Source organism: Phacochoerus africanus, chromosome 9 (genome assembly GCF_016906955.1).
Source record: "Phacochoerus africanus isolate WHEZ1 chromosome 9, ROS_Pafr_v1, whole genome shotgun sequence".
NCBI lineage: Eukaryota > Metazoa > Chordata > Mammalia > Artiodactyla > Suidae > Phacochoerus > Phacochoerus africanus.
The window spans coordinates 29,998,147-30,025,180 of NC_062552.1; the positions used below are offsets into that span (position 1 = coordinate 29,998,147).

The 27,034-nt window shown below is 45.8% G+C and overlaps 2 protein-coding genes across 11 annotated transcripts in view; one reads left to right on the forward strand and one right to left on the reverse strand.

Annotated features, from left to right (window-relative positions):
• BEND6 (BEN domain containing 6) overlaps positions 1-22,401 on the reverse strand; it is a 42,279-nt gene extending 19,878 nt beyond the window's left edge. The window contains exons 1-3 of one of the 3 annotated variants that reach the window (XM_047796778.1): positions 22,067-22,318; positions 12,473-12,618; positions 4,691-4,868 (exon numbers count right to left, since the gene is read on the reverse strand). In XM_047796778.1, coding sequence (XP_047652734.1) covers positions 4,691-4,868; positions 12,473-12,592 — 298 coding nt within the window. In that variant the 5' untranslated portion in view covers positions 12,593-12,618; positions 22,067-22,318. Of the gene's footprint in view, positions 1-4,690; positions 4,869-12,472; positions 12,692-22,066 lie in introns of all 3 variants that reach the window. The other 2 variants (XM_047796776.1, XM_047796777.1) reach the window with 2 other exon arrangements.
• A 474-nt stretch (positions 22,402-22,875) lies between these two features.
• DST (dystonin) overlaps positions 22,876-27,034 on the forward strand; it is a 496,303-nt gene continuing 492,144 nt past the window's right edge. For all 8 annotated transcript variants that reach the window (XM_047794747.1, XM_047794750.1, XM_047794749.1 and 5 more), the window contains exons 1-2: positions 22,876-23,077; positions 23,641-23,675. In XM_047794747.1, coding sequence (XP_047650703.1) covers positions 22,897-23,077; positions 23,641-23,675 — 216 coding nt within the window. In that variant the 5' untranslated portion in view covers positions 22,876-22,896. The remainder of the gene's footprint in view (positions 23,078-23,640; positions 23,676-27,034) is intronic.

The following is a 27,034-nucleotide window of genomic DNA, read 5'->3' on the forward strand; positions in this document are numbered from 1 at the left end:
GTTATCTGAACTTCTATGAGATACTTATTAGACTAAGGGATATTATAACAGCTCTGATGGTTTCGTAAAGTGCTCATACAAGAACCTGATATATTATAAGCACATGTATTAGCTATGATTATTAATTCCCAATGTCTTAAGCACTTTTACCTTTATTTGTCATAAGTTGCAAGTATTTTTCTTAGAGTATTTATTTTCTTTTTATGATTTTTTTTTTTTTTTAGGACCGCACCTGTAGCACATGGAAGTTCCCAGGCTAGGGGTCCAATCGGAGCTACAGCTGCTGGCTTACACCACAGACACAGCACACAGGATCTGAACCGTGTCTGCAACCTACACCATAGCTCACAACAACACCAGATTCTTAACCCACTGAGCAAGGCCAGGGATCGAACCTGTGTCCTCCTGGTTCCTAGTTGGATTCATTTCCACTGCGCCACGATGGGAACTCCTGATGTTTTATTTCTTATTTTTAGGGCTGCCCCCATGGCATATGGAGGTTCCCAGGCTAAGGGTCTAATCAGAGCTACAACTGCCAGCCTACACCACAGCCACAGCAACTCAGGATCCAAGCCATGTCTACAACATATACCACAGCTCAAGGCAATACCGGATCCCCAACCCACTGAGCAAGGCCAGGGATCAAACCCGCAACCTCATGGCTCCTAGTTGGATTCATTTCCCCTGCGCCACAATGGGAACTCCATCTTTTTATGGTGCTTTAAAGCTGCATCTATTTTTAGTTTTTACTTCAGTTAACATAGCCGTCTTTTTCGTAGTATATTATTCATTTACTTTATGCTTAGAGAGAGTCATTCTGATCAGTTAAAACTCATCAGTTTCATACTGTTTAAACATCTCTTTTCTCAAGTAGGCTTTTTTCTACCTGGATATATTTGTTTCAATTTTTAATGGAAAAATTTAGCACGCACACAATAATAAACTCCCATATACTCCATACCCCAGTTTCAACTCTTGGTCAGTCTTGTTCCACTTGTACCCTCGCACACTTTCTCTCCACCCCCAGACAACTTCAAGGAAATCATAGGCATCATTTCACTTTATCTGTGAAGTTCCATGTGTCCCTCCAAAAAGGTAAGAAGTTAAAAAATATAAATACATATAACCATAACTCCATTGTCACAGCCAGAAATACTTAGCAATAGTTCCTGAATATTGTTTTTAAAAAATGAAAAAAAAAAGAGGAGTTCCTGTGGTGACTCAGCAGGTTAAGAACCCCATTAGTATCCGCAAGGATGTGGGCTTGATCCCCGGCTTCGCTTGGTGAGTTAAGGAGCTGGCATTGCCACAAGCTGTGGTGTAGGTTGTGAACGTGGTTCAGATCTGGCATTGCTGTGGCTGTGATGTAGGCCAGCAGCTACGGCTCTGATTCAACCTCTAGCCTGGGAACTTCCATATGCTGCAGGTGCAGCCCTCAAAAGACCAAAAAAAGAAAAAAAAGAAAAAGAAAGAAAGAAAAAAGAAAAAGAAACCAGCCAATGTTCAAATTTTTCTGATTGTTTCATTTTTGTTGTAGTTTTTGCTTTGTGTGAATCAGAATCCAAATAAAGTCTATATATTACAATTAGTTGCTGTCTCTTTTACAAACTGTTGGTTTCCTTTTCCTCACCTAGTTTTTTTCCGAGCACTGTATTAGTTGAAGAAGCTGCGTCATTTGTCCTGCAGGCTTTCCCATGGTTTGGATTTGGCTGACTGCATCCCTGAGGTGATATTTAACATATTCTCCCGTTCCCTGTATATGCTGTAAATTGGTGGTTATTTCTAAATGCTTATTCTGTTTTAACTTCCACCAGGTGGCATTTAAGGCATGGTTAGCTTTTACTGTGATATTAGCAGTCAGGGATGACCACTGCCCAGATTCACTGCACTGCAAACGCTGCAGGAGTTCCTGCTGTGGCACAGTAGGTTGAGAACCTAACTGCAGTGGCTCAGCTTGCTGCAGAGGTGCCGGTTCAATCCCTGGCCTGGCTCAGTAAGTTAAGGATCTGGCATTGCCACAGCTGCAGCGTAGGCCACAGCTGAGGCTTGGAGTAAATCCCTGGCCCTGAAACTTCCATATGCTGCAGGTGTGGCCAAAATATATATATACTTTGATGTATGATATATGTATGATAATCTACTGCCAGGATCATTTTTATTGAGCTCAAACTGTCCCATCTTTGGCCAATGGGAATCTCTTCCAGTTGACACGTCTACAGGGTCTTCGCTGACCCTCTTGCTTTCTGGTAGGATGAGATTCTCATCTATATTCCTGTCCAAGGCTCCCGGCCAGGCTCATCTGTGCAAGCTCCAGTATCAGCCATTTCTCCAGGGAAGCCTGGCTCCCTTTAGTGGGACACGGTGCTACAAGACCTCATGCAGGTGCTAGGACTGGTCTTGTTTCTAACCCTCTTCAGTGAACAGCATTAGGAAATACATATTAGTGATTTTTTTTTTGTCTTTTTACCATTTCTTCGGCCACTCCCACGGCATATGGAGGTTCCCAGGCTAGGGGTCTAATCGCAGCTGTAGCTGCCAGCCTACACCACAGCCACAGAAATGCCAGATCCAAGCCACGTCTGCGACCTACACCATAGCTTATGGCAAGGCTGGATCCTTAGCCCACTGAGCAAGGCCAGGGATCGAACCCGCAACCTCATGGTTCCTAGTCGGATTCGTTAACCACTGAGCCACGACGGGAACTCACATATTAGTGATCTTTAAAGATAAAATTCATCAGGTGTTTAAACCAGTACTCATCAAATTCAGAACACCGAGGTTCTTTTTTAATATTTAAAAAAATTTCATTATAGTTGATTTACAATGTTCTGTCAAATTCTGTTGTACGGCAAAGTAGCTCAGTTATACACACATATAAGATCTTTTTCTCATATTATCTTCCTTTTTTTTTTTTTTTTTTAGGGCTGCACCTTCGGCATATGGAAGTTCCCAGGCTAGGGGTCAGATTGGAGCTACAGCTGCCAGCCTATACCACAGCCACAACAACTCGGGATCTGAGCCACATCTGTGATCTACACAACAGTTCATGGCAACGCCAGATCCTTAACTCACTGAGTGAGGCCAGAAATTGAGCCCGAGTTCTCATGGATACTAGTCAGGTTTGTTACCACTGAGCCACTGTGGGAACTCCCTCTCATATTATCTTTTATTGTGTTCTATCATAAGTGATTGGCTATAGTTCCCTGTGCTGTACAGCAAGACCTCATTGCTTATCCATTCTAAATGTCATAGTTTGCATCTACTGACCCCAAACTCCCCATCCATCCCACTTCCTCCCCCTTCCCCTTGGCAACCACAGGTCTGGTCTCCATGTCTGTGAGTCTGTTTCTGTCAGAACATGGAGTTTTAATTTAAACTGTAAGTTATGTTTTTAGCGCACCACATGGTGTGAAATGAGAATCGAGCTGCCCTCCCCTCCAAACTGTAATATCAGTTTTCCCAGCACCACTGTTGAATAATTCATCCTTGTCCGGAATGGCTTGCAGGACTCGCTGCATAAGTTGCTAGGCCCATTGCAAAATGAAAACGCAGGACCCCATGTTCAAAGTTCCTTCAGCATTTCATCATGGTGACAGCTGAGCCTCAGCCAGTAACCAGTATGTGGGGCCTTCCCAGGAGCAGGCCCTGCATGACTGCACCTGTCACAGGACAAGGAAAGCAAACACTGTGCGGCACTTGCTTTGCCAGGCTCTGCCCTGAATGCTTTAATGTCACCCAGGTAAGTACTTTCATTATTTCCTTTTTTTTTTTTTTTGTCTTTTTAGGCCCGCACCTGCAGCATATGGAAGTTCCCAGGTTAGGGGTCAAATCAGAGCTGCAGCTGCCGGCTATGCCACAGTCACAGCAATTCAGGATCTTCAACCCACTGAGCAGGACCAGGGATCAAACCCATGTCCTTGTGGATATTAGTTGGGTTCGTTACCGCTGAGCCACGATAGGAACTCCCGAGGCCTTTCTCCTTTAAAAATATTCAAGGAAATGTGATTATTTTCCAAATTACTCCTCCCAACCAAAAACCTCGAATTTAATATATGGAAGCTTTAATTCATTTTCTAGTACTCTCCTTAGAAGACGGGAATGAGATAAGTACAGCATGAACAACTTGACATATTCTATTTACTGATCTTTTCTTTGCAGGCCTATATTCAATGCTCAATAAATATTCATTGGACATTATTAAATGAATAGGACATTGAGTGTTTTGTAGGGATAATCTAAAATCATCTAAGCAATAAACTAGAGACTTCAACAGAGTGCTTCTATATTATGTTATGTAATCATAGATTTTCTTAAAAGTGGTTTTTGATTTTTTTTCCTCTAAGGTACTGATTTTTTCATTCCTGACAGCTGATTTGCAATACTTTTCACTCATCACTTTTTCCTTTCATCTAAAAATGTAGTCAGTAATGAATCTGACTAAGAACCAGGAGGTTGTGGGTTCAATCCCTGGCCTTGCTCAGTGGGTTAGGGATCTGGCGTTGCTGTGAGCTGTGGTGTTGGTTGCAGACGTGGTTCAGATCCTATGTTGCCATGAGCTGTGGTGTAGGCTGAAGGCTACAGCTCCGATTGGACCCCTAGCCTGGGAACCTCCATATGCCTCGGGTGTGGCCCTAAAAACAAACAAACAAACAAACAAATAAATAAAAATATTGGTTTTCTCTACGTTTACCTTGAAGCATGACCAAAGACTGTCGAAGTCGGCTGTTCTCCTTCCGGGTGCTGCTTAGTTTTTGTTTCAGGCTTTTGATTTTCATGCACAATTCCTCCTTTGACAGTTCTGCTAAGGGCTCTTCCTCCTCACTGGAGCTCTCCCCGGGCAGAAAGGCATTGCCTGAGTAAGGGTCTCTCTGAAACGCAAGGCAAGCACAACAAAAGCATCAAGGTGGCCCTGGTGGTGCGTCCTGTGTTCTAAGCTCCCCTGGGGTTTCATCAGACCAGCAGGTGCCTGATCTCCCAGGGCAGGAGCTGGGTCCTGCGAGTGATCTAGCCTTACCTGGTCCTCTGCCACCCCAGGAGTGGGGTGAACTCAGAACCAGCCAGGACCTCAAGGTATCCTGCACATGTCTCCTTCAAAGCAGTAACCAGGGTTCTGACTTTAGTGAAAAACGGACAGTAGAACAATAGCGTAACAGCAGAACCAACCAGACCGTCATTCAGACCTTTGTAACTCAGACCCATCTGCCACTTCTCGCCCGACTCCTTGTTCACGGCCTCCCTGTTGAGTCCAGGCCATGAGGCCCTTGCTGTGGTTTATTCCATCAGAGAGAGGATTTACCCAGAACACAACACTGATGCCTATGTTTTATTATTTTTTTAATTTATTGTTTTGCTTTTTAGGGCTGCATCCATGGCATAAGGAAGTTCCCAGGCTAGGGATCAAATCAGAGCTGCAGCTGCTGGCCTATGCCACAGCCATTGCAACACCAGATCCTTAACCCACTAACAAGGCCAGGGATCAAACCCACATCCTCATGGACACTAGCTGGGTTCCTTACAGCTAAGCCACAATGGGAACTCCAGCCTTTTAGTTTAAAAAGCATTTTTTAAAGGACAGCAGGACAATAGTCTGAAAACGCATGCATGTGAGTTGTAAAAACCAGGCTGTGTTGAGACAGAAAAGAATTTTCTCCAATTACAAAGCTGGCCTTTATATTTATACAAATGCAAATGTGGAACATTGAAGCACAGAATGGAATTTACAAAGAACCAAACATAGAAGCCTGGAGTACGAAGTTTATTAAAAATCACTTTAGCATGGAAGACATAAAGGCCTAGCATCAAGAAAGTTCCTGCTGGGCGTTCCCGGGTAGTTTATCAGGTTAAGGACCCGGTATTGTCACCGCTGTGGCAAAGGTTCCACGCCTGGCCTGGGAAGTTCCTCATCCCACGGGCGTGGCCAAAAAAAAAATTTCTGCTGAATAGGAAGGGAAAAGACATCCTGGGGCCCAGCTAAGGAGCAGAAAAGGCAGGGAGTCAGATTCCAGGGTCTGTTCTTCCTGCCCTGAACTTGGGGGAAGAGAGGAGGGTCATGGGGCGGAGGCCGATGATAGAAACATCCAGAGCAGCAGGGCTGGCTCCATGCTCCTCACTCCATCAGATGCTCCCTAAAGGGCCCATGTCCAGAAACGGCAGGGCCACACAGTGCCTGTCTGGGTCACACATCAGAAATGGCCAAAACTAGAGTTCCTACTGTGGCACAATGGGATTGGCGGTGCCTTGGGAATGCTGGGATGCAGGTTCAATCCCCACCCGGCACAGTGGATTAAGGATCCCTCGTTGTCTTAACTGCTATGGCTTTGGTAGTGACTGCAGCTCGGATCTGATCCCTGGCATGGGAACTCCATGTGACACAGGGCGGCCAAAAAAAAAAAAAAAGGCCAAAACTGGTGTGGTGTCTGGATCAATGGGCCAGAGATAGTTCCAGACACCCCAGAACTTGTGCAAAACAGCTGCAGAGTCGGAATGTCCCTGTGCCAGGAACTGGGTAAGTGCTGAGGGAACAGGAGAGGCAGAAACCATCCAGGATGTGGACAGGGATGCCACGGGTGCCAGAACCTTTCAGAAGGTGGCAGTGGGTACCAGCACGGCAGCCCCGACAGAAGCCCAGAGAGCTGGAGGGGCCTCAGCAGCAGCAGTGCTGGAGCCTTAGGAGCTGGCAGAGGCATTAGCGCCTCTGCATAGGACCTGCCGGATGCTGGGATGACATGTAAAGCTCCTGAAAACTTGAACTTCCTGGAGGAAAAAATAGGAAGTGGGGAAGGGTGCAGATCTGGTCTCCATTGAGACTTCATGCTGAAATGACTGAAATTACACCGATAGCCTGAAGAGACTTTTTTTGGCCCTGCCCACAGTATGTGGAAGTTCTCAGGCAAGGGATGGAACCCAAGCCACAGCAGTGGCAACAATGGATCCTTAACTGCTAGGCCCCCAGGGAACTCCTCAAAAGGACTTTTAAATACCAGAACACTAACTGTAATTCACTGTCGGTGGACAAATTTAAGTTCTCTCCCACCCCCTCTCTTGTCAAGGAGGGATGGAGAATTGAAAGCCAGATGAGGGGATCCCACTTCGGCACAGCAGAAACAAATCTGACTAGCACTCATGAGGATGCGGGCTCGATCCCTAGCCTTGCTCAGTGGGCTGGGGATTCATCTGTGGTGTAGGCTGCAGACACAGCTCAGATCCTGTGTTGCTGTGGCTGTGGTGTAGGCTGGCAGCTGCAGTTCCAATTCGACCCTTAGCCTGGGAACTTCCATGTGTGGGGGGATGCAGCCCTAAAAAAAGCCGAGAAAGCAAGCAAGCAAGCAAGCAAGCAAGCAAGCAAGCAAGCTAGCCAGATGAGGTCAGTTAAAGAAAACACAGCAATATTTTAGTATGCTTGGTAATGTATACATTCAACTTCACTCCTTATTGTACAAAGAAGTGAATCTGTGTACATGCATATATTTCATCATTCCATATGTATGAGTGACATATATAATATATCTAACACATATAATGGTAATGAAAATTACTTTTGTCCCGTGTGGGCAAGTAGGTACTATATACATAAATCCTGAAGAAAGAAAATGATGGATTGGGTTAAATAGAAATGCGCAAAAAAAAACCCCTAAAGGATGGAGTTCCTGTCATGGCTCAGTGGTAACGAATCTGACTAGGAACCATGAGGTTGTGGGTTTGATCCCTGGCCTTGCTCAGTAGGTTAAGGATCCGGCGTTGCCATGAACTGTGGTGTAGGTCACAGACGCAGTTCGGATCCTGCGTTGCTGTGGCTCTGGCATAGGCCGGCGGCTACAGCTCCAATTCGACCCCTAGCCTGGGAACCTTCATATGCTGCAGGTGTGGCCCTAGAAAAGACAAAAAACAAACAAACAAACAAACAAACAAAAAACCCCTGAAGGATACCATTGAGATCATAGTTCTATGCAAAGTAACTGGAAAAAACCTAGAATGTATGGTGTAGTTCTTGTAGCAAGTTCCTACAAGAGAGAAGTGAAATCAAGGAGGAGTTCCCTGGTGGCTCAGTGGGTTAAGGATCAGCATTGTCACTGCTGTGGTGTGGATTTGATCCCTGGTCTGGGAAGTTCGTGTACACTGTGGGTATGACCATGAAAAAAAAAAGGAATCAAAGAAAAGTAAACCCATTTGGAAGCATCAACAGAAGACAAAGTTGATAGACAAATTGAAGATATTTGCAAAATCTAAAACCACGTGAGACTAATTTCTGCAATAGACAAGATATATATGCTAATCGATAAGAAGAGAACAGGAAACTCACTAGAATAGACTAAGAAATCTAACAGGAAGTATAAAAATTCAATAGAAAAGCAGATAGTGGGAGTTCCCATTGTGCCACAGTGGAAATGAATCCGACTAGGAACCACGAGGTTGTGGGTTTGATCCCTGGCCTTGCTCAGTGGGTTAAGGATCCGGCGTTGCCGTGAGCTGTGGTGTAGGTTGCAGACGTGGCTTGGAGCCGGTGTTGCTGTGGCTCTGGTGTAGGCCAGTGGCTGCAGCTCCAATTGGACCCCTAGCCTGGGAACCTCCGTATCCTGAGGATGTGGCCCTACAAAGACAAAAAGACCAAAAAAAAAAAAAAAAAGGAAAGAAAAAGAAAAAGAAAAGAAAAGCAGATAGTGGCAGAATCCACCAGCTACCTCCAGGTGCTTGCGTCCCCATTCTTCTATGGTAATGGGTTTTCAGCAGAGCAGGTAAGCTGTCCGCTAGAGTACATTTCCCAGACTCCGGGGCTGCTCAGTGTGGCTCTGTGACTAATCACATGTGAGAGAAACAGTGTGTGCCACCACTGGGTCATGACCTCGGAAGGAACAGGCTTGCCTTCTGCCTGAATTTTCCTTTTTCTGTTGGCAGAGAGGAAAGCATGGAGTGGGAGCTGGAGCAGTCACCTTGACCTTGTGTTCAGGAAGGGAGATGAAGGGAGCAGCCATAGCCACCAGGACTGCCCTTGCTGTTAGGGGACAGGGAAGTAAACGTCCATCGTTACAAAGCACTGTCACCTTTGGGGATTCCTTACAGCCTTTGCAATATGTATCTTACCTAATGCAGATTTTGGTATCTAGCATTACGATACTCCCAGACCTGACATATTTTTGAATTACTTAGAGGTCAAGTTGAGGGCACAAAGAGCACAAGTATAACAAGCTGGAAGGTGATGATAAAACTGTCACGTGAGGTGCTTTGGAAGGAAGACCATGTGCTTACTGAGGCTAGAAAAAGAAAGAATGTTGGCTTCCTGTCAGTGCTAGCTGGTTTGCAGAAATGGAAGTTTCCTCCTTCCATCTACATTAGAATGCAGCATGCAACTGAAAACGGAGTCCAGTAATGTTAAACCTTCAAGGCCTGAAAAAAAGCAATTACTTCTGCACCTAAGTAGCAGAAGGTAAGACTGTGACCTCAAGGCTTTCTCAAGAGCTTCTCTTTAAGTGTTTCCTGCCAGACACTGAAATCCATCCCAACAGTAAGCATCAGATTCACTGCATCCCCTTTAAGCTTTTTGCTTCACATGGTGACTAAGTAACTGCTGTAAGCTGGAGAGAACTCCGCCCTATTAAAAGAGGAGGGTTTTCAAGCTTATTTATGCCCAAATATGACCTCTGGCTGAAGGTACTTGCAAAGTAACCAAACAGAAATAAATCATTTGGGAAGCTATTAAGTTTTTGAGGAACACAAATTGCAAAAGACACCACAATACTGGCCTGCAAGAGCAGGTGACTTTCACCCTCCAGGAGCCACTGGATCCCTAAAACCTGCACCAGCAAATTGAAACAAGCTATCATTTTCTCCCATCAACCACCACAATATGCAATATGACATAAATGCTGAAAATTGGCAAGGAAGCCCAGCATGCACTCCTGCTGGGCAGGCAAGCAAGGCAATTTCATTGTCACATGAAAGCCATTACTCCCCTCTTTTGTGTTTATTCCAGAGACATCCTCACACCCCTTCTTTTTTTTTTTGTCTTTTTGCCTTTTCTAGGGCCACTCCCACGGCACATGGAGATTCCCAGGCTAGGGGTTCAATCGGAGCTGTAGCCGCCAGCCTACACCAGAGCCACAGCAACGCAGGATCCGAGCAACACAGCTCACCGCAACACCGGATCCTTAACCCACTGAGCGAGGCCAGGGAACGAACCCGCAACCTCATGGTTCCTAGTCGGATTCGTTAACCACTGAGCCATGACAGGAACTCCCTCACACCCCTTCTTAAAAGGACTTGTATGAGGACATTTATTCTGCATTGTTGGTAGTACCAAGATGCTGGAGGCAATCTGGGTCGTCATCATTGGAGAGAAGCATGAGTAAAATAAGGTGCTATGCTTGGTCAGACACCATGGAGCACGGGTGATAGCAAGAGAGACAGGTGTGAAAAACAGCGCTGACTGCAAAATCAGAGACAGACTGAGGTGAATATTATGATGCCAATGTAGGAAATGATGTAGGAAATGATGTGGCCATAAGGCTGCACAGAGCAGTGATTTCTAAAAAGGAAAAGATTGGACACAAGCTGTACCTGTCCTAGGCGACTGGTTAAGTAAAGAACCATGCGGATGTCCAGTGGGATAATAGGGAACCGTGAAAAAGGGAAAGTTCCTTTTTTTCGTCTTTGGCCACGCCCACGGCATGTGAAAATTCCCACCCCAGAGATCAAACCTACACCATGCAGCACTCGAAGCCACAGCAGTGACAATGCCGAGCCCTGTAACTACTAGGCTGCCAGGGAACTCCCCCAAAGGGAGAGTTCTTTATCTACTAATAAAAAGATTGTCAAAATACATTAGGTAAAAAAGCAAACTCAAAGCAGCCTGCCTAGTAAGTGGCTTTTTGTGCAAAAGAGGGGATGAGAATATTCATATGCATATTTGTTTTATGTGGACAAAGAAACACTGGGAGGAAAAATAAGAGAGCGGCAAAGGTGGTTATGGGTGGTAGGGGGGCGGGAGGCGAGAACAGAATGGGAGGGAGATTTCTCACACACATACACTATATAGATATATGGATATATATTTTTTAGCCTTTGGATTTTTTTTTAATTACCCCAAAAAGCTTCATTTAAAATTTAGATTTCAAGATTTCCTTTCATGGCTCAGCAGTAACAAACCTGACTAGTATCCATGAGGATATGAGTTCGATCCCTAGTCCTGCTCAGTGGGTTAAGGATCCAGCGTTGCCATGAGCTGTGGTGAAGGTCACAGACTCGGCTCAGATCCGGCATTGCCGTGGCTGTGGTGTAGGCCGGCAGCTGCAGCTCCAATTCAGCTCCTCTCCTGGGAACCTCCACATGCTTCGGGTGTGGCCCTAAAAAAACAAAAAATACAATTTAGATTTCTGACTTGAGCCTGTGGCTTCAACAATTTCACCAGGACTTTCTGCTCCTGGGTAAGGAAAGCATGCACAGTCAGTCATTAGCAGACATGAACCCACAGGTCCTGCTGACATGTTTCTTTTTGAGAGAACCTCATAAGAACTTTAAGTGTCTGAGCACCTTCTTAGAGTCGGCCCGGGCACATTCCATGTGTGGGCTCTGGTGCTTTCCCAACCTTCTGGGTTTAAATGTAAACAATTCTGTTCCCAGGGGTCCTGGACCACCTAGTTCTGTGAGAGCGGCCTTGAGGGACAGCCTATGATGGACAGTAGGCCAGATGCTGGGTTAGTGTGAATGCCTCTGGACACCATCCCCAGGCACCGAAAGATACTTTAAACCATGAGGATGTACAGTATGTATTTTAAGATTTAAACAAAAATGCATGCACATCAACATTACACGTATGACAAAGACACAAATTAAAAGATAGAGAATAAACACATCAACAGTTTGTCCACAGTGTAGGCAGAGGATGGGAGTGGGAAATTCAGATAAAAAAGGAATAAATACAAATAAAAAAGGGGCTCTGACCAAACCTGTGATGAGGATGGGCTACAAACTGGAGTCAAAAGAGAAAAGCAGGAGTTTCCTGGTGGCTCAGGGGGTGGGGGATCCAGTATGGTCACTGCAGTGGCTTTGGTTGCTGCTTGGCATGGGTTTGATCCTTTGCCTGGGAAGTTCTGCATGGTGCAGGCATGCCCCCCCCCCCAAAAAAAGAAAAAGAAAAGCAGAAAGTAAATTTTATAACAGGTATTCCAAATTCTCCAGTGAGTTCTGGGAAGAAAAAAAATCATTTTTTGACAGTTTCATTTCCCAGGATACTGACGAATGTCTGAACAGCGCATAATTGGCTGCACCTAAATAGGGGCGGGAAAAACATCCTTCCAGTGTGTTTCCAATTCAACTCATTCAACATTAAAAAGAGAACATGAATTTTTTTCCTTCGTTGAATAAGAAATTAAAAGGAAGAATAATACAAGAGGGGGGAACATTAATAAATTAGTAAAGGAGTTATGGCATCAGGGCAGAGCAACGTCAGAAAGCCACACCCTGGTACCAGGACACCAACCTGCCCTTTATCCACGTCGCTGTTGACGTTCTCCGAGTCCATTGTCTCTGTCCTTTTCCTCTTTCCTTTTCTAAGAGCTTGGGTGTTGGTAATTTCCTCTGCTTGCAAGATCTTCTGCATTTTCTCAGTTTGTTACCAAAGGCTTTCTGAAATTGTAGGAGGAGGGAAAGCCCGTGAGACGGTGCTACTCTGGACGTGGTCCAAAAGTTAATGCTTTTCCTTAAAGTGAAAAACAGAGGGATACAGAATATGTTTACAACTGGGTGTTTCAAAGGCACTAGCTACTTAAGTGGACACTTTTACTCAGTGCTTCCTGTCATTCTTCCTCCCCCGGGGCCAATATAGATCACACTTTCACTGGTTCCAAAGTCTTCCCTTTCATCCCCATCATGAGGATGTCATGTTACAAGCACAGAGGTTGAACCCAGGCCACACAGTGAAAGCGCTGAGTTATAAATCCGTTGATCCTACGTGTGTCCCCACAAGCAATCTCAAATCAAGGATATACAATTAAGGGCACTCCCCAGACAAAAACCCCACTTGTACCAAATCCCATTAGTCTGTTTGCTCAGGGCAAGGTCAGCACACATCTTCTGTGACAGGTCAGACAGTAAACATTTTAAGCTTTGCAAAAGCCAAGAGGCAAAACCAAGGATATTGTATTGGCATGCAGAAGCAAGAGAGAAAATACATCTTCGCAAAATTTATTCATAAAACTGAAACTGTGCTTAATAATTGAATACAAGTCCCCCACCCACCCCCTGCAGCATATGGAAGTTGCTGGGCCAGGGACTGAACCTGTGCCATAGCAGCGACCTGAGCCATAGCAGTGAATGTCAGATCCTTAATGGCTAGGTCACCATGGAAACTTGAATACAACTTTTGTAAGACAGCTCTACTAATGATAATGGAATTTTAAAAATAATATCTTGTTTAATTGAGTTCAAAGTGTTCTCCATCATCAAAATTAATGGCAAATGCTCATTTGTAATGCATTGTTAGATTTTATGTATTTCGTCTTTGAAAATGTCTCCCACACTGATAGGTACTGCCATGTACTGATACTAAACTATGAGTTTATAATTTTTTTTTTGTCTTTTTGTCTTTTTTGTTGTTGTAGCTGTTGTTGTTGTTGCTATTTCTTGGGCCGCTCCCTCGGCATATGGAGGTTCCCAGGCTAGGGGTTGAATCGGAGCTGTAGCCACCGGCTTACGCCAGAGCCACAGCAATGCGGGATCCGAGCCACGTCTGCAACCTATACCACAGCTCACGACAATGCCGGATCGTTAACCCACTGAGCAAGGGCAGGGACCGAACCCGCAACCTCATGGTTCCTAGTCGGATTCGTTAACCACTGCGCCACGACGGGAACTCCTATAATTTTCTTAATTGAGATAAAAATCCACATAACATCGGAGTTCTTGTTGTGGCTCAGTGGGTTAAGAACCCGATGCTGTCTCTCTGAGGATGCCGGTTTGATCCCTGGCCTTGCTCCATGGATTAAGGATCTTGCATTGCCACAAGTTGTGGCATAGGTAGCAGATGTGGCTCTGATTCAACCTCTGGCTGGGGAACTTCTATATGATGTGGATGTGGCCGTAAAAAGAAAAAAATTCACATAACATAATGTTTATCATTTTAACCATTTTAAGTGTATGTTCATTCAGTGTTTTTTTTTTCTAGCATATTCACAATATTGTTCAACTATTAAAGAAAGTTCATACCTCTCAATTTGAGCTTATAATTCTAATTATGCATATTCATCTATTACTAGACTTTTACAGAATTCTGTTAAATTCTTTTGATATTTTGCCTTTTAGTGTGCCACTACATTGTAGATTATTCCAGATTAAAGTTTGGGTGGAAATTCTTCAATTGCACAGTGAAATGCATTTCAAAGCATGGAAATTCCTTTTGCATTTGCAATGAAGTCTGAAAGACAATGCTGGAAATGTGCTTACTTTCTTTCTTTCTCTTTTTTTTTTTTTCTTGGCTCTTTAGGGCTGCACTCTCGGCATATGGAGGTCCCCAGGCTAGGGATTGAATGGGACCTACAGCTGGCAGCCTACACCACAGCCACAGCAATGCCAGATCCAAGCTATGTCTGTGACCTAGACCAGAGCTCATGGCGATGCCAGATCCTTAATCCACTGAATGAGGTCAGGGATAGAACCCATATCCTCATGGATCCTAGTTGGGTTCATTACTGCAGAGCCACGGTAGGAATTCTCTCAATTCCTATTTTAACTTTAGGCATCAAGGCAAGTATACGAAGCAATCTGACAGCACTCATGAGTCACATTTTGTTGTTATTGAAATGACTTGACCTCCTCAATGTAAATTTTCCAGCTAAGTACTGGTTTTGCCTTGAAATTTTATCTTGTAAGTTGTTAATGAACTCACTGTCAACATTATCAAGTGTGCAGCAAAAGCACAGATTCAATCCTAAGAATATACCTAAGAGAAATGAAAACATACATCCACACAAAACTTCACGCAAATATTCATGGCAGTATTATCCATAAGAACTAGAAAGTGAAAAACTGGAGTTCCTGTCACGGCTCAGTGGTTAACGAACCCGACTAGGAACCATGGGGTTGCGGGTTCAATCCCTGGCCTTGCTCAGTGGGTTGAGGATCCGGCGTTGCCGTGAGCTGTGGTGTAGGTCGCAGATGAGGCTCAGATCCTGAGTTGCTGTGGCTCTGGTGTAGGCCAGTGGCTGCAGCTCCGACTCGACCCCTAGTCTGGAAACCTCCATATGCCGCAGGTGCGGTGGCCCTGGAAAAGGCAACAAGACAAAAAAAAAAAAAAAAAAAGGTGAAAACCCCTAAACGTCTATCTCATGGATAAGCAAAATGTGGTATATCCCTACAGTGAAATATGATTGAGCAACAAGAAGAAATGAAGTCCTGATACTCACACTACAGCATAAATGAGCCTTGGAAACGTGACGTCACGTGCAAGACATTAGTCTCAAAGACCATACATAGTTTGGCCCTACATGAAATGTCAAGAACTGTCAAATTTCTAGAGACAGAAAATAGATTAGTCGTTTCTTAGGGGTGAGAGATTGTGGAGTGGGGGGCCACATGACGGCTAACAGGGTTTTTTTTAGTTTATTTTTTTCTTTTTTTAAAGTTTTATTGAAGTATAGTTGAGTTACAAGGCTGTGATGATTTCTGCTGTGCAACAAAGTGATTCAGTTATACATGTACACACATCCATTCTTTTTCAGATTCTTTTCCCACCCAGGTTATCACCGAATATTGGGTAGAGTTCCCTGTGCTAGATAGACAGCAGGTCTGTGTTGGCCAATCATTTCATATAAGACAATGTGCATATGCCAAACAGGTTTCTTCTAATGGGGACAAAAATGTTAAAAAAAAAAATCGGCCTATGGTGTTTGTTGCACAATCTTGTGAATATTAAAAAAAAAATTGAACTGGGAGTTCTCTAGTGGGCTTGTGGTTAGGACTCGGTTCCACTGAGCCACAGGGTGGGCTGCATTTGCTAGCTTTGGGGCAGTGTCCCTGTACCCACATAGGGTGGAACTGAGGGCTTCCTCTGCTCATTCTTGACCGATGGTGCTTCAGAATCTTCTGCCAGTCTCAGGGTAGGCACGTGGGTGAGGTGATGCTGATGGAGCAGAGAATGAATTGATGCTGCAGAAGCCTTGGTATCTGTGTAGACCTGTATGGCTCTGATGATTCTTTTTATTTTTGGTAACAGCTCCTAAAGAACCTGGTGAGAACTGGATCGTGCTCCTCTAAAGAGACACACAGGTTTACAATTAATTTCTGGTCCCTAGACTCCTGTTCTTGAATTCCAGGTTAAAAACTCCTATAGCAGTGAGGACCAGCTAGAAGAGGCTTTTAGGTTTTTGTTCTTCTGCTTTAAAATATAACCTTTACTATATTCTAATTTAGTGGGTTTGCTGTTTTTAGTGGGTTTTCTGTTTGTCTCCCCTTTTACCCCAAAAAGCATTTTTGAACCACAGATATTTTAAGACACATTTTTCTTTCTGTTCCTAGATGCACAGGATGTCATTACACTGTGATAACTTCAGTGTCCTTTGAACTATGTGTTATTGAAACATCTTTTACCAATTATCAGTTACTCATCACCATTCCCATTCTCCTTGGTACACTTGCTTCCTCTGTGGTCTTAGTGACATTCTTTTAGGCCATCAGCATATGGATACATTACCATACAAACCTATTACCACAAAATAGTTAATGCAAAAGTGCCACGAAAAATTACTGTAAGAAAAGGAGATAATTTAGCTATTAAACATTGCTGTTGTTTTATTAAGACAACCTGGAATTTAATTCATCAACATTAGTTAATCAAGAATTCATTCATCTCTGGATAAAGATGATGTGTATATCTATCTATCTATCTATCTAAAGATATGTATATAATAGAATACTACTCAGCCATAAAAAAGAATGAAATAATGCCATTTGCAGCAACATGGATGGATCTAGAAATTATCATACTAAGTGAAGTCAAAAAGATAAAAGAAATTATCATACAATATCACATATATGTGGAATCTAAAATATGACACAAATGAACTTATCTAAAAAATAGAAACAGATTCACAGATATAGAGAAGAGACTTGTGGTGCTAAGGGGGAAGGGGTGAGGAGGGAAGGACTGGGAGTTCGGGGTTAAAAATGCAAGCTATTTATACGGGATGGATAAAGAAGGTCCTACTGTGTAGCACAGGGAACTATATTCACTATCCTGTGATAAACAATAATAGAAAAGAACATGAAAAAAAATATCACTGAATCACTTTGCAATGCAGTAGAAATTAACATGACACTGTGAATCAACTACAATAAGATAAATTAGAAAAAAAAAAAAAAACTAGGGACTTTTCCTGTGGAACAGAGGATTAAGGATCCGGCATTGTCCTGCAGTGGCTTGGGTCACTGATGTGGCTTGAGTTCAATCCCTAGCCCGGGAACTTCCACATGCTGTGGGAGGGGCCAAGAATAAAAAATTAAAAAAAACTTAAACTGTCCCGCATGGGAAAAAAGAGTATTAATCTCATAACGTATTTACTATGCAGCTGTAAACCTTTTACCTCACTTTTCCCCCCTTTTCACCTAAGAATGTAGAAATGCTTGTACCTGGCAACTCTTAGCTTAGATCTAGAAGGTAATGACCTCAGGTTTCAAACTTGCTTTGTAAGTTGTCCATTCTTAGAAATGGTGGAAATATTTCACACTATCTGAATAATAAAGAACAAGGCTTCTCAGTGATTTATAACTCTGAGAGCTTTATAATTTGACTTATGAACAGCTCTCAGATTTTCCACTGGCAGTTCATACAACTATGAGTAAATTTTCTGGCCAAATGACTCAGTGTTTTGCTGCATGACTAACCCCACGCTCAATGTGGAAACTATACAAATGAATTCTATTTGCTTGTGGATAATAAATGATTACTTTCCAAAAGCTGCCTGCAAAGCATTATAGAGTAGATGAATTCAATTATATTGATGTTTTTAAACGCTCAAATGCAGACTTTTCTGAAGTCTGTAATGCTCACAAAAAAGAACATTCACCCCCAATGCCAGCATATCATGGATTTTGCAACCCACAGGACAACCAGTCCTAATTCAGCTTATAGTTTCTAAAATGTTAAAAGAACAATTTAGGATGATTGCCTTTGAAATATTTTCTTTTACAATGATGCCTTTTTCAAGTTTTTGTTGTTTGTTTGTTGCTGAGCTCAAGGCATGTGGAAATTTCTGGGCTGGGGATCAAACCTGCACCATGGCAGTGACTCCTGAGCCACAGCAGTGACAACCTAGGTCCTTAATTGCTAGGCCACCGGGGAACTCCTTTAAAGCTTTTATTATGGTAAAATATAAAGTCCTTTCCTGGGATATGTTTGGTGAAAACAATATTTGATATCATTGCAAATAACAATTGTTTTTCCTTCCAAAACTCTAAATTTAGAAAGACTGCAGTGATCCATCCTTGTGGCGGCTCCCCTGATTCTCATGGCTGGAAATCATCTCCAATATGACAGCAGATGCTATAGGTTCTCCTAAATGATGTAGCTCCTTGGTGTTTCAATACGAGAACAGGTACACCGTTGGCAGAGGCCCTAGTTTCAGACTGCCAGGAAAACCATTTGCACCTCTGCATCCCTCTCCGGCCCACTGCCATCTCGTATCAGCCTCTCCCACTGCCATGCGCCAGGTCTCTGAAGGTGTCCAGAGGTCTCATCACCTCAGTCCTCCGCCTCCTTAACCTGGATGTGCGTCTGTCCCAGAGAGTCACTGAACCAGAGCATTCCCACCGGCCTCCCACTCCCTGCTCCAGGCTGCAAGGGGCAAGCTCTCCCCAAGCTCTGATTCCAGCTCTTCTCTCACCTTCTTGTCCTTAGTTGTTTCATCTGCATCCATGACTCCAACTATGATGGATGCTGGAGGCTCCCATCTGTCTCCGGTTCTGTCCTCCCCACCCTTGTTCCCGTGGGTAATTTCACACAGATGTCCCGTGGGCACCTCCACCTCAGTGGGTCTCATTCACTTTATCAAATTTTCCTTCAAGACCATCCCTTTCAGGAGTTCCCGTTGTGGCACAGCAGAAACAAATCCGACTAGGAACCATGAGGTTTCGGGTTCAATCCCTGGCCTCGCCCAGTGGGTTGAGGATCCAGTGTTGCTGTGAGCTGTGGTGTAGGTTGCAGACGAAGCTTGGATCTGTTGTTGCTGTGGCTGTGGTGTAGACTGGTAGCTGGAGCTCTGACTGGACCCCTAGCCTGGGAACCTCCATATGCTGCGGGTGTGGCCCTAAAAACGCCAAAAAAAAAAAAAAGACATTTCCTTCATCAGAGCTCAAAACTTGCATCATCTGCGATTCTTTCCATCCTGTCCCCTGGCCACCACTCGGCTTAGGGTGGAGCCTCCTCTTCTTCCCAAAGTTTCTTCCTGACCCGAAAATCAGGAATTCATGTGGCAGCTTCCTACCTCTAGGTACCCACTGCAGGAGATGTCTCTGCCACCTTATCAAAGCCCCTTACTCACTCTTTTTCTTTTTTCCTTTTTAGGGCAGCATCCACATGGATCCTGCCAGGATCCATGAGGCCAGGGATCAAACCCGAGCCACAGCCGGGTGACAATGCCAGATCCTTAACCCACTGAGCCACCACAGAGTGGTGGCCAGGGAGCTTTAACTGGCCTTAAGCCTAAACCATGCACTTCAGTCTGACTTCATCCTGAATAAAGTTAATACTTAAAACTTCCTTTTGGTTCCTCTTGTGTGTTCTCAGTTTGGTTGGGATTCTAGAGGGAAAGGGCTGCATGACTAATCATCTTCTACATATCTGACATCAAATATCTCAACTAATTTCCCCAATTAATTCAACTTCTCCTGGGTGGCAGTGCTGTCACTATCATAAAAAGTAAAAAACTTACATATACTTTTCCTCTTTACTTTTTATTCTTTGGTAAGAAAGATTTAGCCATGGACCTTCCTCCTCCATCCCTACTCCAAAATTTAAAATTTGTGACTTTAATAGAATATCAATAATTTTTTTCATGAAAACCTATCAGAAAGGAAAAGTGTGAATTCGCCTAAATTAACTTCCAAAAAGGATTGACTGGCTGATTTAATAGTTATTGAATTCCACAATGTATTAGCTTCACATAAACACACAGAAAGAAGCAATTAATAACATGCCATTATTTGGAGAAGGAAATGATAAATTAGCAACAAATCAGAAAATAACAATGGAACCTAAATACTAAATTCTTTCAACGATTTGGTTCGCTTATTACGAGTATCCTTGAGTAAACGGATGCAAGGAACAGACATGAACGCATCTAAAAAGAAATATCTACAATCCTACTGCAGGGCAGTTAAGTATTTACCTGCCAAAAGAGATAAATGATGTTCTTGTGTGCACTTGAAGCTTATAAATGGCTGCAGCTAGACTGCAGGATGATAACAATTGTGCTAAAGTCATAGTTCAGAAAACCATAATTGATATTTAGTTGCTTTTTGTTGCTATAAAGGCACAGTTTGGGGCAAATTGGTTACTCTGTTGTGTTTGCGGTCTTAGGCTGTTTCAAGGCTATTTATGCCATTTCAGTTCACTCACAAATTTTAGCCAAAGAGAGGTATAAAGTAAAGATGACCTTCTTACATTCTATTAGTTATTTCTCCCAATGTTTGCAGAAGGTGAATTCAGTTTTGTTGTTGTTTTAAATTACTCCACCTGGCCACTGTGAGGCAATGCAGGTACAGAATTCCCTTTCTGATGTGCCCTGCAGGGTGGACTCCCAGGCTTCCCTTCCATAAGCTTAGTTCAACGGGTGGGAATGTGGTCTCTCACTGCAGTAGGCTGCGGCTGCAGGACACCTCTGAGTCACCTGCAGGAGAAGCAGTGCTACCTGCCTGAGAGCCAGGGACCCAGGAAGCTCATCTTGCCCTGCAGTGCAGCGGGCACCCTGATTCACCATTCTCACCTTACAAAGCATCTGCAAGCACGGTCTATCTTCAAACCGGAAAAATGAGTTAATGCTTATTTTGTTTCAGGAAACAGGTTGTGCAGAAGAAAACTCAGTCCACTGTTTCTCATGTTGATGAATCTGGCATTTAACAAATACATTAGGCAATGCCTTTTTGAGTGCTCTTTATTGGCTACACAGAAGACAATGGTTAAGCCTTTATGTAGAGCTGTACATTTGATTTTGACATAAAACCACATTGATTTTGCGATCCTACAAGCAAATAAGAAAACTTTATTGCCCCTGATTCTTTGACTTCTTTCCAGAATTTTACAAATTAATTTTTATGACACAATTTCTTCAAGTCTTCTAAGTAGTCCAAAGAGGCTACCTTGATGGTTATTAGAAACTCCACAAATGCACGCAAGTGCTCCCTTGTTACTATACACTGCAGTTTCCTTATGCGAGTAAATTAAGCAAAAAACCAACCCCACGCGGGAAAAGTCAGCACTGGCTCAGAGCCGCAGGACGTGGCACGGCGCCGGCCGGCCGGCCGAGGTCGCTGCCGCAGCGGTCCGGCCAGGTGGCCAGGCGGCCGCAGGGACGTCACTGCAGCGCCCCCGCCGCGCCACCCGCGTCCGCACTGCGCCAGCTACCCCGGGAAAATCTCCTGGCCGCCTTCGCTGGTTGAGAAGAATGGCGAGGGGGCGAGAGGGAGTGTGTGCGTTTGAGTGTGAACATCATCTCCTCAGGTCTCCTACAAAATTTCTCCGCAAAATATTTACAAGCCAGTCTCCAACTTCCTCCATCTGACGGTTCCCTAAATCTGAATCTGCCTCTCCCTTCAAGTGCACTAAAAGAGGCAAGGTTTTAGGGTCAACGCAACGCATGGTTATGAGAGGATGCAAAGTGGCCGTTACTCGGCTGCGAAACCGCGCCCCGTCAGGGGGGGAAGAGTTCAAGTCCGCAGACCGGAGCGCTCCGCTGGGGAGCGCGCCCAGTTTTGAGGGGCCGAAGAGGGCGGGCCCCCCGTCCTGGGGGACCCCGATTCCAGGGAAGGCCCTGCCCGGGGCTCACGCTTCCGCGTGCGAGGAACCCCCCCGCAAGCAATAGCTCACCCGGCTGCATCCTCCAAAGCCCCAGCCTCGGGGCGGGGCGCGGGGAGGTGGGAGGTGGGGCAGCACCGCCTGCAGGCTCCCGCCGGCGCCTCGCGGTCTACCCCCGGCTCCGTGGCGCCCCCTGTCGCCGGGTTCCCCAGCGATCCGGCAGCGGCAGGCTGGTGGCAGCCCGGGAGTCCGGGAGCCGAAGGTCGCCCGGCCCGTGCCCCCCGGACGGCGAGGACGGGCGGGCGGCCCCGCGGGAGGGCGCTGGGCGCTCAGGCCCGAGCGCAGCCCGCGGCCGCCGCCGCAGCCATGTCCGCGCGCCCGCGATGCCGCAGCCCGGCCGTGATGTCATCCGCCGAAACCCCGCCGCGGCGCCCCACTCCCGCCCCCCGCGGGCCGCCGCGTCCCCGCCCCGCCCCACGTGTTCCCGGCTTCGGGGATGCCGAGGCCGGCGGCGGCCGCAGGACGATGCGCGGAGCCCGGGTGGCCGCGGCGGCGGCGCTGCCCCTCCCCGCCCTCAGCGTCTCCGGCGGGGCTACGCCCGGGGGCTGCGCACGGACGGGGGCGGGGGAGCCTGGGGGGGGCGGGGAGGGCTCCCGGCCGCCAAGTGCCAGCCGGGTCGTCGTCTGCTGAGTCATGGCCAGAGCTGCCCGCAGTCCGGGCTCACTCGCGTAGCGCGGCGGGCGCGGGTGCGCAGCCATTGGGCCGGGCGCGGGGCCGCGAGCGCCGGGCATGACGCGCTGAGCCGCGCTCGCCCGTGCCCGCCGCTCCGCGTGCGCCCCGCGCGGGTGCCTGTGCCGCCGCCCTCCAGCCCCGCCGCCAGCCGCCCCCGCCTCGCCCGCACCATGATCGCCGCCGCTTTTCTCGTCTTGCTGAGACCCTACAGCATCCAATGTGCCCTCTTCCTCTTGTTGCTTCTGCTGGGCACCATCGCCACCATCATCTTCTTCTGCTGCTGGCACCGCAGGCTCCAGAAGGGGAGGCATCCGATGAAATCGGTCTTTTCGGGCCGTTCAAGGAGCCGAGGTAAGACACATCGCGACGGGTTTCCTCGGGCCAGGAGGAGCCTTTAAGCCGATTTGGAGAGGGAAGCGCGCTCGCTGCCTTCGGCGCTGCCGCTCCTTCGCCGTCCTCGCCCGCTCCCCCGGCCGAGTGCGTTTCCGTGTTTAAGGTCCCTGTCCTCCTTCTCCGGCCCCCCAGGTTGGGGTGACCGCGGCAAGGCAGAGCGCGGTGAGGGAGGAACGCACCAGATGCTCGGTGTCAGCTTGCTTAAGCCCTGTGGGTGACTGGAGCGGAGTCCGGGCTGTGGCGGTCTCCTCACCTCCCCCCACCCCGGCCTGAGGTGTGGGGTGGGAAAGTGTGGCATGGACAGTTCGGGGCTCCCCAACTCCCCCAGAACTTTCCCTACAACTTCTCGCGGAGAAGTCATGTAGAGACTGATGGCCTCGTAGCCAACCCGCCTTGCAGGCTGTCCCCAGGCGTCTGCAACGCGCCTCCCCGACCCAGGTCCCCCAGGTGAGTCGTCGGTGACTCGACAGGTGAAGCACAAGGTGTTAATTGAAGCCTCGTTTTTTGTTTTTTCTCCCCAGATGCTGTTTTGAGATCTCACCACTTTCGTTCCGAGGTAATTTATTTAGCGCGCACGCTCAAGGTCAGAAGTTCTCTTTCCTGAGTAGCAATAGTAATGACTTGCGTGTTCAGAAACCAGTAAGGGTGTTGAATGGTGAGCACGCTGCTCCCAAGCCGAAAGGGACATGTTTCCTTTTAAGCGACTCCCTAACATGAGCGCCCGGGGAACGGTTTTAGCAGATTTCTCGTGTCATGGAGCCGCAGTCCTGGGAGGGGAGAAACGGCCCCTAAAATCGGTCAGACCTCAGGAACTTCGCCCCGGGGTGGATGTCGGCTTCTTTGGCGATCTTGTAACTGGCCAGAAGCTTTTGGGCGCAGTCGGCCGGCTGCTCGCTTGGGTGTCCAGCCACGCGAAGGAGCTTTTAGAGAGTTAGTGCGGAGCAGTCTGACCCATATGCATTTCACTCTAGACTTTGGAGTTTACGTTCCCTTCCACCCAGACGGCAGCGCTGGGTGTTTCCCTGGGGACATCTGGTGATTTTTGCAAAGTGTTGGTGGTAGTGATCTGGCATGACTCTCAAAATGCAGACCGTCTCTCCATGAACAGGTGACCTGGCTGCAGCGATTGGGTGGAACTGCTGTAAGACTAGTGCTGTAGGACTAGACAGACCAAACGAGAAACATACCCTCTCCCTGACCCAGCGTTTTTTGATGGGTTTCCAGGCCAATCCCTACTTAAGGCCAGATGATCTTTCCTCTTTTCCGGAAAGAGGTTGCTGTTAGCCATGCTTGCTGTGATTTGGTCATCTTAGCAAAGACTTTGTAGTTAGATACCCTCCTTCCGCTTGCCATTTACCTGAGAAGTCACTTCACATTTCATTTCACTAGTTAATCGCATGTTTTATTGCCCCTGGATGTTTTACTGGACGTTGGTTGCTTGAAAGCTTTAACTGCATTACTGTTACCTCGTTATAATGCTGCACAGTGAGTAATTCTGCATGAAGCCCCAGCCAGGGAGAGCTCTGTGCTCAGTTTAGGACTCTGAAGAGGATAAAATAACCAGTTGAATAATCAGAGGTTCTGTTCCTGGTTTTACACTAACTAGCTGTGTGATGTCCAGTTAACTCTCTCAACTTACCCCATCAGTCCCCCATCTGTAAAACAGGAGCAGTAGGACCTTGCGGGGCTGTAGGGAGAGGGCAGGGTTTACAAGTACTTGTGTTAAAAAACCCCATGTAGTTCATGGTAATTAGTCAGTACTCGATAGCTAGCATTACAATTTGTAAAAATTGAGTTAAAAATGTGTAAAAATAAAAGGTCTGTTGCACATTTTTAAGTCTTTATTGGATTAATTAATTCATATTTATAGGAAACAACGTAAACTGGGTCTTTTATGAACCCACGCTTTTGAGATATCTGAGTCATTTAATAGAATAACCCATCTAGAGGTGGCAAGAAAAACCACAATGACAAATAAATAAATAAATAAATAATGGTTGGAGTGTGAACATCAAAATTTAGGATTTTGATTTTAAAAAGAGGTGACCCGTCCAGTACACAGAAATGATAGAACCAGGAGAAGAATTCTGTTATGAGCCGTTCTGTTAGCCATCAAGTGTTTCAGCTAAAGCACAGACAGAAAACACCAGCTAGGACTATGTCTTATTTAGTTATCTCTGAGTTAAGCCTTTGTCCCGAGCTTGCCTTTGATTAGGAAAGCTGGAGCGACTATTTAATGTAACTCCTTTCAAAAGATTCCTGGTTCAGGGTGACACCCTGTCTGGGCTTCGCATTTGCCTCATCTGCTGGGCTGTGATTTGTGACATGTGGCCATGTCTCTCTCGTTTAGGGCTGTGTCCCCACTGCTGGGTATATACAATGGGTTATTAATACATGTGTATCGAATGAGTGAAAAATTCCTCTGTGAGTAGTAGGTCCCATCATACTGCTGAGAACTGGGCAGAAAAGAAAAATGCACGTTCTCAGGACATTGCTCAGAATTTAACATTTGTGGAATCTCAACTCCTATTTTATCTTTCTAGACTTTAAAATATTGTCCTGGAGTTTGTATTAAAAATGTGAATCACTAATTATAACCTAAGGGGTTTGGTTAGAATTTTTTTTTTCCTTAGAAACTTAAATGTGGTGTTAGCTTAATTTGTTCCTTGTTCCTTTTCCTCCAAGTTCCTTTGTTAAACTGCTCAAAGAATGTCATTTTATAAGTGCAAATCCTGCGACTGTTTCCTGAGAATGTCATATTTTATCACCGTTAAATGTTCATCACAAATAAAACATTTTCCCCTCAGGAAAACAGGAGATTCCCCCCCCCCTTTCTATCAAAATGCCATTTCCTGCAGGACTTTTTCCTTAAGCAATACCTTTGATTTTCTTGGCGTCTAGCATATTTGGAAATTAGGACTTGTGTAGCATAATGGCTGTTTGTCCTGTTGCTTCTTCAGCAGTAGTTGCTGCAAAAGAGAATCAAATAACCAGTTGGACAATCAGAGGTTCTGTTCCTGGTTTTACACTAACTAGCTGTGTGATGTCCGGTTAACTCTCTCAACTTAGCCCGTCTGTCCCCCATCTGTAAAATAGGACCAGTGTTTTGATTTTCCCAGAAGCGATATTCCCATTGAATATTCTGTTCCCCGTCCCAGTCTCCGGAAGTAGATAATTCACTGGGCATTTCTGTAGTGGTCAAGTGAGGAAAAAGGGGTTAGGATCTGCTGACTCATTTGGAAATGGGCAAGAGCTTTGGGAAAGTCCTCGGGCACGTGGAGAAGTTCAGTTAGCACTTGGCTGCTTTACCTGGTGGAGGCTGTTGCTTCTGCTGTCAGTACATCCAGGGTGGAGTCCAGCTGGACAGGAAATTTCAGAATGTTTGTTTTTCGGTAGTGAGAGGAATACTTCTGCAGGGGGGACGCCGTGGCATCAGGACCCAGTGTCCTTTGTGACATTTTTAGCAGGGAAAAAAAGCTATGTCTCTTGTCTGAGGGGCTCTGGCTTTTTACTTCTCGCTGTGTTTAATCTCCACCTTTCTTCAACTCAGCTTCTTCCTCATGAGACTAGGGAAAAAAAAAAGAAATGATGCAGCTCTTTGTGAGATGTTTGGGTACCACCAGCAGCCTGTTTTATTTTCACATACTTCCAAACTCATCTTTCCTGGTGTAATAGTTCTCTATATTTTTTTTTTTTCTTTTTAGGGCTGCACCTATGGCATATGGAAGTTCCCAGGCTAGGGGGTCAAATTGGAGCTGCAGCTGCTGGCTTATGCCACAGCCACAGCAACACGGGATCCTTAATCCACTAGAAGCCAGAGATCGAACCCTCGCCCTCATGATACTACTTGGGTTTGTTATGGCTGAGCCACAACGGGAACTCCTTGTTCTCTAGATTTTAATAATACCATATGAA